Source organism: Haliotis rubra, unplaced genomic scaffold (assembly GCF_003918875.1).
Source record: "Haliotis rubra isolate DU_JTF1 unplaced genomic scaffold, ASM391887v1 Scf1808, whole genome shotgun sequence".
Classification (NCBI taxonomy): Eukaryota; Metazoa; Mollusca; class Gastropoda; order Lepetellida; family Haliotidae; genus Haliotis; species Haliotis rubra.
The window spans coordinates 70,131-80,494 of NW_025765790.1; the positions used below are offsets into that span (position 1 = coordinate 70,131).

Sequence of the window (10,364 nt, forward strand, 5' to 3'; positions counted from 1 at the left end):
TACATTGTCTACAATAGTCACTCGGATTAGTTGACGGAGACGTGAAGTCTGAAGAACAGTCACAGTTGACACTGGAACCTGGTGTACAGATACCGGGGAAACAGGGCCTCTGGTAGTTACATACCACTGAAATAATATAAAACAAAAAGTAAAAATAGATCAGGCAAAACTATGTATCCTTCTCAATTAAGGTGATTTCCCCAAAGTGTAGTTCTCTTGTGCGTGTAAGAATTCAAGCAACCAATTGTACAAAATGTACTTTACTGTTTCACTATTATACCATTACTGTTACTATTACCAAGTGTCTTCGAAGTGGTTATAACCTTGTAAGGACGTAAATATGTGATTCTAACAATACATACACGTGTTACACCTTAATCCTATAGCTCCATCATTACACCGACAGGTGTTGGGTTGCACACAGATACCACCGTTCTGACAGGGAGGGTTGCAGATTGCTGGAAATATAACAGCAAACAAATCAAATTATCCCCACAAGTCCTTTCACACAACTGTAACGTGTCACCGTATTGTACAAAGGTTGTTGAATATCTCGATTATAAGACAGATCAGCAAAGAAACTAGTTTGGAGCTACATGTGTAGGTACTTTGATTTGAGATCATGATATTGTAGATCAAGCGTCACAATTTCCAGCTGATAAATACGTTATGAGGTCATTATATAAAGGGGGCAGTCTTACCCTGGTTACAGTTCTGGTAGGATGAGGTTCTCCAACCAGGACAGCAGAAATATACAGTCTCATAATCCGGCACCGAGTACCACCTGTAGTAGCAGCAGCTGTACAGTGGAATCAGAGGGAACATATCATTGATGATGATGATTATGGACGGCATGCAAAACTACAACCTCTGAAATTGTTCACTTTTGTTATTACTTCTACTAAATACTAAATAATAGTAATGATATTTGAATTGTGCATCCATTGAGATGACAAGAAACGTTAATCACATTAAGACACATTTTGTAGGAACACTTTGAAATCTTTATAGTATACATAGTCTCCTCCAATAAACAATATGAAGTGGTTGTGTGGAAAGGAGTTAACGGCATATACAAGAATATGGACCTTCATTGCGGCTTAGATCCACGTGTGTCTAGCGTATACATAGGTGTGTGTGTGTGTGTGTGTTTGTATTTACTCTAGTCTGGGAAATATGGTATGATTGCATCAGATCACTGAGATACCATGTATTTGGTTAGTGCACGACGCTGCTGCTAAATGAACCACCAACCTCCAGCTCTCCAAGCATGTGCTCCATTCATACAGTCACGCATTAGGCCCAATAAAATAGAAATGTGAAGAATATATCTCACCCTATGACCCTATCATGTGAATTATTGTTACAACGTGCATTGGTTCCACATACCCCATCCACGTCCGATATGCACAGCGTCTCACTTGTCTGTACCTGCAGACTGTCCGAGAACAAAAGTTCCTGAAAAAAAAATAGGCGCATAAACATAGACACAAAATAGGAACCTTTTGTGAACCTTTTCTGATTTTCAAGGTTGCAAAATACTTCTTATATAATCCAACTATACACAAATTTAGATATGTTGTTAAAACATTAATTATTGAATCATTGACGTTGAAGTAGATATGCAAGAGTGATTGGAGGAGGTATATATAGTATGACCAGAAATTATTGAGAATTATAGGAATATGTTTAATTGGATTTCTAGTATAAACAACTTTGATCAGCTATCAAGTGCTTGGTTTCATTCAAGAGAGACAACTCCGTTAATCCTTTTTTCATTAGTTTGTGAAGAGTTATCCGCCTTTGTTTACTTGCTAGCAGACGACATTTTCAGTGATCCTCAGTATGGATGATTTAGAGAAGAGGAAGTTGATTTTAGTGTATTATAACAAGGACATCAGATCAGCTAAAGTGATTTCAAGTAGAACAGGCATCCCTTTGTCCACTGTTTATCTTGTTTTGAAAATTATTGCAAATGGATATAGCATTGAGCACCAGGGAGGCGCAGGTAGGCCCAGAAAATTGACTGTCGGTGACAGGAGTCGGCTTGATATTCTTGTTTCTAAAAACAAACAAAGGAGTTTAGAAAACTTAAAGCTGGATATGATTGATAGAGGAACTGTGGCTGTCTGTAAGGAGACAATAAGAACTGAACTGCATGCAATGGGTTGGCAGAAAAGTCGAGGAATTCCATCACCGATCATGAAACCTGAACAAAAGGAGCGAATGTTGAATTGGTGCTTACAGCATAGAAATTTTAACTGGGACAATGTGATTTTCTGAGATGAAAGTTCTGTGTGGCTGTTTCCTAATACACTGAAATTCTGGACCAAACAAACTGAAAAACCTTTGTATCAGCGCCCAAAGTACAGTCCGAAATTTAACGTGTGGGGTGGCATATCTGTGTTAGGGGTAACGCCCCTCTGTGTATTTGAAGGGAATATGAACAGTGAGCGGTACACAGATATTCTCGAGGGACATTACTTCCATCTGCTCGCGTGTTCTATGGAAATTTTCGGATTTTCCAGCAAGACAACGACCCAAAACATCGTTCAGAGCATTCACAGGCCTGGTTTCGGACCCAAAATATGACATTATTAGATTGTTCAAGCTATAGCCCTGATCTAAATCCAATAGAAAATGTTTGGGGACTTATGAAGGAAAGTATCAATAAGAAAAATCTGACAAATATTGCTGAAATGAAAGAAGAGGTGGTCCGATATTGGGACAGCATGGACCACGACTTTCTCACTTCTTTGATCAGCAGTATGCCCCGCCGCATTGAAGCCTGCATTGCTGCCCATGGTGACTTGACAAAATACTAACTGTTCACCTGTCTTTCGATCTTGAGTTATGTTCTGCTAATATTTACATTAAATATCTTTCATTATACTTTTGACATGACAAAGGGGTGTTTTTATTATGGTCTGATGTGTGAAAGCATAATATTGTCGTTTTTGTAACCGAAAGTATATTTTCAGAGAGTTATGAGTACGTCTCTGTGACATTTCATTGCCTTATTTCCTGAAACTTGTTTCTGATCCACAGGTTTAGCCTGAACACCTTTTTCCATTTGTTATGTGTTCAGTAAATTCCTTGTACACTTCTCTAGCGCTGTCCGTAGGAGTTACACCTTGGAGTGCACTTGTGTAAAAGTCATTGAACGTGGCTTATCTGACAACAATGACACTGTACGGGCAAACCTAGATCAAGGGCAAGTCAAGGATCACCCTGGCTGCACTGACCCGTTTATAACACTGACCACCTTAGAATCCGCCATATTGACCGTTAACATGGCTGCACGCTCCACACGGACCTAGTTATGGAGCACCACATATGAACAAGTCACATAGACAAAACCGTTAACACGGACTCCACAATCTGCAGGTAACTATCCAGATTGCAGAGAATACAGACTTCATAGAGCTCAGCCAGCTTATGATTACAGCTCGAGCAGCACGGCATGCAAGGCTTGCATGGAACATACAGTCCGTAGCCCTGCATCATATGGAGCAGCCGATCATGTACAAGATGCCTACAATAAACAGGAACACAACCCTTTTGCTGCTGGGTTGTGTTCCGGACCAAGAAGAATTTGCTGCAGAGACTTAAATATTGGACAGAAACGCAAGCTTCCACAGTCATCTTTTCAATCCAAGATATTGAAGGATTTGGATGAATGCCTAGCCTCTCTCAAGTATCCTGCGACGCTCGTCATTGCAGGTCAGAGACTCTTGTGCATCAGATAACAAAGCCTTACCCTCGAAATCGCCGGGTATGTGACACTTTATGGCTTTATGTCTTTATGTCTTTCTGATGCTTTATGGCCCCAAGTATAGAGGAAGCCGACCTGGCAGCACAGTTTACCTTATTTAGACGGGATCACCACACACACCAACAGCATTCGTCTGTACCTCCTGAGATGTGGACTATGCTATATTTATAGCCTAAAGATGATCAACAAATCAACGGCAAGTGTCGTTCACAATTTCCCTGCAGAAGATAGCAAAAGCAAGGACTCTAGACAGCGATTTCTATAGTGGACTGCGTTATCTCCATAGATCTGCAGGATGCATATGTACATGTGCTTATCCATCCAGACTCTAAGAAATATCTACAATTTGCTGCCAAAGGAAGAATATTTCAGTTCAAAGTCCTACGTTTCAGGATACCAGTGGCTGTTCACGATTATAACAGCTCCAGTACTAGCGTATCTATATATAACTACAACGCATAATAATCAATTGTTATCTGGACGTTTTTCTGTTTCCAAATGTCAGCGCACTCTGAGAGATTTCCAGACAAAGCAGAGCTTCACCCAAGAAACTACAGAAATACATATGGGCCATATTCGACACACATCAAGTCTCGTTTATTCCCCGCTGAAATATTTACAGGAGGTCAGTGCCTGGATATCACAGTTCCAGCAATCTCCATACCCTCTACGGGAATGGAATTCAGATTCCAACTGCATCTAAGATTCGTTCAGAATGTGATCAACCAGTATAGATGGAAATGGATGGACTCAGTCATAGTACCTATGGATCTAATGTTCAAGAATCCCGACGATATACACGGGACTCCAATCAAGATGCTGTTGCCATTTCTCAAGTCCTCATGGAACGCTTGACATTAGCATCTGATCTTACATACGAAAGAACATACGAAAAAGCACCCTTATCTCATCTTGCATGGAAGACTGCCTTCCAAATGGCACTGGCAACAGCATAACAAATATCAGAATTGCATGCCTTGGATGTATGATCACTTGCATTCTCGAAAGATCCCTCCAGGGGAACAATCAGAGCCTTAACAAAATTAACTGGAAGCATTTCTCACTGCATATAATTGAGTCTAATGCCTCAGTTGTAGTCTAGAGATAGGACTTTGTCTTCATTTGAGGGGGACGAGATATAAAGCGGAAGTGACGTCATAATGATGTCATCAGCGGCACCGTTAAGCGGAAGTGACGTCATAGTACACCAAAGAATTACATGCAACAGCAAGAAACGTTCTCGGGCTTTGTCCCAACACCAAACGCAGGTATATTTGGCTCATCAGTAAACATCTACATTAGGTTTTATGTTTGTCTTCTTAACCTAGTTTTGGGGTAGTCTTGGTCCTCAAAGCCTATGTGGGATTCCGCAGTCAAGTGTTAGAGGGACGTATTCATAAGAATTTTAAGGTATATTCAACACTGAATACTACCTCTAACACCAGATGTAGAGGTCCGCCCATGCTTTCCCCAGGAATTCCCTAGTACCTTCCTTAATGTACCCGGGGAAAAATATTCCAGAAACAACTCTTACAGAAAAAACACTAGGAAGAAAGACACTACATGCTGTTCAAACTTTTTATTCATTTTTTTCCGTTGAGACATTTTGTCAAAATGTACTTTCATTTTTCCTGGGGTTTGTTAAATTTTCCCGAAAAGCTTTAGAAAGCGTGATCTGAAATGACGAAAATGCTCTAGCAAACGTTGTTTCAACGCCCCTTCAACTTATAAGGCTCACAAACTGTCAAAAGGATTAAAACCTAAGAACCTATTGCTGAACCATTGAATTGGATCACTCAATTTCTAAATAGAGCAGTGGTTTCTGGTGTCCAAAATATTGAAACAAGTGTTATTGGACACGTATTAGACCAGATTTCCAACAAAAGCAATGGATAATTATGGCTTTTAACCTGGAGGATGCTTTACCACATGTATTCATTATGCAGAGTGACGGATGATATGAACACCTGTACACTTTCGTGGTATCGAGTTATGTAAGGCCACATATATCCTTCAAAAAAAGAAACTTGACACAGGAAAAAATTGAAATTTAGGAAAATATTTGACACAAACCAATCCATGCAGAATCCCAACATGTGGAGGAATGGTTGCGGACGGCAAAACGTATGAAAAAAGAAACGTTGAACAAAAACGTAACGTTACACTCACGTCTGTAGTGAATCGCTAAAACGCACCCAACATGAAATGCACGTGCATCATGAAATTGTGTATCACCCCGAGCTTAGGCCTTTGACTGTAGGCTTTAAAAAGCTACATCAACGGTACTCCACATGCATTGCTTTAAGCCACTTTAGACGACAAGAGAATGCCAAGACTGACAGAAGCTCAACGACACAACGCCATCGGCCGTTTAGAAGGAGGGGCATTGCAGCATGAGGTGGCAAGGCAGTTCTGCGTGTCCAGACAGACCATCTCAAACCTGTGGACCCGATACAAAAATACACGGAGTGTTAATGACAGCCCCAGGTCAGGATCGTCCTAAAGTTACCACCTACACCGAGGATCGCTACATCCGGTTGAGACCTCGTTCAAACACCACGCCCGCATCATTCCCACAATCCAAATCCATGGATCTCTGACCAGACAGTGCGCAATTGACTATGGGAAGCCAGACGTTTTGCCAGAAGACGGTTCAACGTCACGTCGTTTCCTTCATCAACGTCAGTGGTTGAACTTTGGAGCATGACAATGCTCGATCTCACGTTGCACGTGTTTGACAGAACTCCAGCAAAACAACGTTAAGGTGTTACATTGCCGCCTCGATCACCGGATTTGTCCCTCGTTGAACATCTATGGGATACTCTTGATCGACGCTTGCGCCAGCGTAATCTGCCACCTCAGACACTACAATAACTGCACACAGCACTTCAGCAAGTGTATCAAAACATTCCTTAAGACAGCATTAGGCATCTCCTTCCTTCTATGGGCCACCGCTGCCAAAATGTTATCGATGCTCATGGTGGTCACACCAGATATTTTACTCTGACCAAATGGTTTTACCAAGCACTTTCTGGATAATCATGTTTTGGAAATTTGTAAAGTGATGATTTTCCTGTAATTGAGCAATGATGCCATGTCACGATTTGAATGCATGGTAACAATTGAATCACTCCAAATCACGTGTGTTCTAATATACATGTATATATTGATCTGAAATGCATATTTGCAGAAAGTGAGGGAGTCTATTACGTGTCTCATGTTACCAAATATACGGTGCTGCACAGGTAATGTTCTCTGCAGTTAGGAACCATAACACATAGAATTTCAAACTAGAAAAGAAACAAAACTGATTGTTTTGACCTTGACACATGGTTTGGCGTAGGAGTACTTGGAGCAACGCATGCATTCCCCAAAAATAACAAGTAACTATACTGAGTCAAAAAAGAAACTACACATTCATTCTTCGGGGCACTATAAAAGAACAAGAGATGGTAAGATGGTTAAATTGTTATTATTTCATTGCTGAGATCTGTGTGATGTACTCGATACACTGACAGTGCCATAATCAGTTCCATTAGGCTACACCGCCGTTCCAAAACATGGGTATACAGAATGTCAAGTCACAAGAATTAAAACGCGAAATTTCTCAGTTCAATATCGTGAATGGCCGCCCCGCGCATTCACCACTGCTTGTGAACACGTGGTTGGGGATTCTGCACCAATGTTCTTGCAAGGCAGCGCCAAGTTCCTGCAAATTCTGAGGTTGGTTCTTAAGACCACGAAGCCTTCTCCAAATTGCATCCCAAACGCGCTCTATTGGATTACGGTCAGGGGACCTCGATGGCCAGTCCATGACGTTGATTCCAGCGTTTTGAAGGAAATGTCGTGTCAACATCGCGGTATGCGACTGAGCATTATCATGCTGGAACTGTAGACCTGGGCCATGAGTCGCCATGAAAGGAACGATTTCAGGGGTGAGCACCTGGTCGCGGTAAGCAGCAGCTGTGAGGTTTCCACGGATGACCAGAAGTCGGGAACGGTTGTTCCCACAGAAAGCACCCCACACCATGCAACTTCCGCCCCCGAATCTGTCGACTTCCTGTACACAACATTGGGCATACCTTTCACGACGTCGTCTCCAGACTCTATGCCTGCCGTCCGCGAATCTGAGGGTAAACCTGGATTCATCGCTAAAGACGACTCGATTCCAGTCTCTCTGGGTCCATCGGAGGTGACGTTGGGCCCACAGCAGACGTTGACGTTGATGAAACGGCGTCAATATTGGGCCACGATATGGACGTCGAGAATCGAGATTGGCAGTCCGTAACCGATTTCGAATGGTCTGTGAGGACAGTCGACCTCTAAACATCTCAGCCCTGGTTCGTGTAGCCGGCAGAAATCTGTCACGTAGGTGACGTAGGACGATTTGATGGTCTTCTGCTCGTGACGTCACACGTGGACGACCCGACCTTGGGCGATCAGAAGTGGTGCCAGTTTGTTGTAGACGACCTCGCAAGTCATACACAGTACGACGGCTGCATCCCATTGCTCTTGCGACGTCAATAACTGATCTTCCCGCTTGCAACATGCCAACGGCACGTTCACGCTTCACATTTGACAATCGTAGCATTTCAAGTACCGTTAGAACTGTGGTTTAAGAGTGTTTTTTCAATTCTTGAGGCCAGTGCCAACGCGTGCATATGAAGAAAACTTCGATGCAAAGATCACGTGATCGACTGCACGTGCAAAACCTGATTTGGCACTAACGTCATTTGCAAGACGAATGGATGGGTTTGAGTGGGTTTTGCTAACGTTTTTCTAGAGTCGAAAGATAGGGATCCCATTTCGGATACATAGATGTGTCATCAGAGAAACAATTATTCATTATTTTTCAAATTACATTTTTTGAAGTTTCGTTTTTGACTCAGTATACTTGTAGTGAAAATATATTCTTCAATACATAGCAGTGCTGGGGTCCCTGTTTGATAGCATGGTTAACATGGCAACGCCCAAAAAGTACAGGCTCAAACAACATTGTTTTGTGTTATTAAAGTAGTACATGTAAGCATGTACTGATTACCTGACCTGGTTTTATTTAAATCACAAACATAATCAATGATGGTCCTGCTGAAAGTTCTTCAAAACCTGGAGTGTTTTTCTTGAGAGCTTCTGATTAGGGTTGTCCATATTAACGTGTCTTATATGACTTTGGCAGAAGTTTATAACATAAAAGCATCATTCCTTCTTCAGTAGGAACATCTGACAGTCGCCGTGTGGTTTCCAAAATGCTATCAGTGACATAAAGTTATCAACTTCTTCCAAAGAGGATGTCCAATTAGCAAGAATTGCTATGTAAATACCGATGTCTGCGCTCAGACTTGTCATTGGCACAGTGGATCATACTTTTATAGAAGGACCGATATTTAACTTGTTTTTATGTAAGTGGTTTGAAGCAGTGGCTTTCGATCTGACGCTCGAGACATGAATCCATCAGGCCGAGAACATACGCATCACTCAAACGTGCACGATGATAAAGCAATCATCGTTGCATAATCAATATTCTTTTGTAAATGAAACCGTGTGTCTCAAGATCATCCAAAATGTAATCATCACTGTCTGCTTGTAGCCGGCCTTCACCTCCACGTGCAAATGAAAGCACACACCGTTTGCCAAAACCACAGTTTTAAGAAATACTTGACTCTTATATAAAATCAACCAATGCAATTGAGTGTCACGCTAGTGTGGTGCTCCCTAACTTTCGTAATTTGCAACGCATTTCAGAAAGCTCACATGAAGACAAATCAATAGCATGACATGACTTCATTATCTATTTCGTCAGTATTTGACGGTTCGGCAATGTTCTTATCCAACGTTAAAATATTACATAATATGTCTGAATTCCTTGAGGGATTTCATAAATTTCTGCGCTTTTCCCAATAATTTGTGTTTTGTATTTCGCTTTTCAGTATATACATTCGTTAAGCCGATACAAGTGAACATAAACAAGCATTTCATTGTTATCATAATGCATATAGCTATTTGGCAGGTATTGTTTGCGGCGATTGTCATTGTGACAGTATCAATTGTCCAGGATTGAAGTCACTTACCCAGACCACTGGACGCTGAACTCGACAAGGATCCCCAGAAGTACTACCAAGAGGAGAAAGTGTATCTTCATTTTACATTAGCTGCTCAGAACACGTCTGCTAAGTCTGACTCCAATCCTGTTGTCACCAGGAAGTCTCATACAGAGTGCATGTACACCGACTATAGGGAGCAGCGTGTGCGGGTAGCTATTTAAACCTCGACAATCCAGGAGGTAAATTAGAATATTTCGCGTTGTGATTTGTCGCACTGCTTCAATCTAACAGGTTATGGGCACACCTACACTGCAGACGCGCTTATCCAATAAGAGGGCGTCATTTAATCAGCGAGAATATTTTAGAACCACACTGCTGTTAGAAGGGCGCGGTTTACATTGTATACACAAGGACATAATATCGCAACACCTGTGATTTTTAACCGTAGTATATCAATTTGCATTGCCTAAAATATCGGGGTTCATATTTATCATACGTTGCCCAAGGTCAAAATACCACTTTGTCATGGTGATGTGACGTCATAAATA

The 10,364-nt window shown here is 41.6% G+C and overlaps 1 protein-coding gene across 1 annotated transcript in view; it reads right to left on the reverse strand.

The window, feature by feature from the left end:
* Window positions 1-9,929, reverse strand: part of LOC124273481 — a 29,547-nt gene extending 19,618 nt beyond the window's left edge. Inside the window, 5 exon segments of the mRNA XM_046708750.1 lie at window positions 4-126; window positions 363-458; window positions 702-799; window positions 1,390-1,458; window positions 9,844-9,929. Coding sequence (XP_046564706.1) covers window positions 4-126; window positions 363-458; window positions 702-799; window positions 1,390-1,458; window positions 9,844-9,914 — 457 coding nt within the window. The 5' untranslated portion in view covers window positions 9,915-9,929.
* Between the last annotated feature and the right edge of the window lie 435 nt (window positions 9,930-10,364).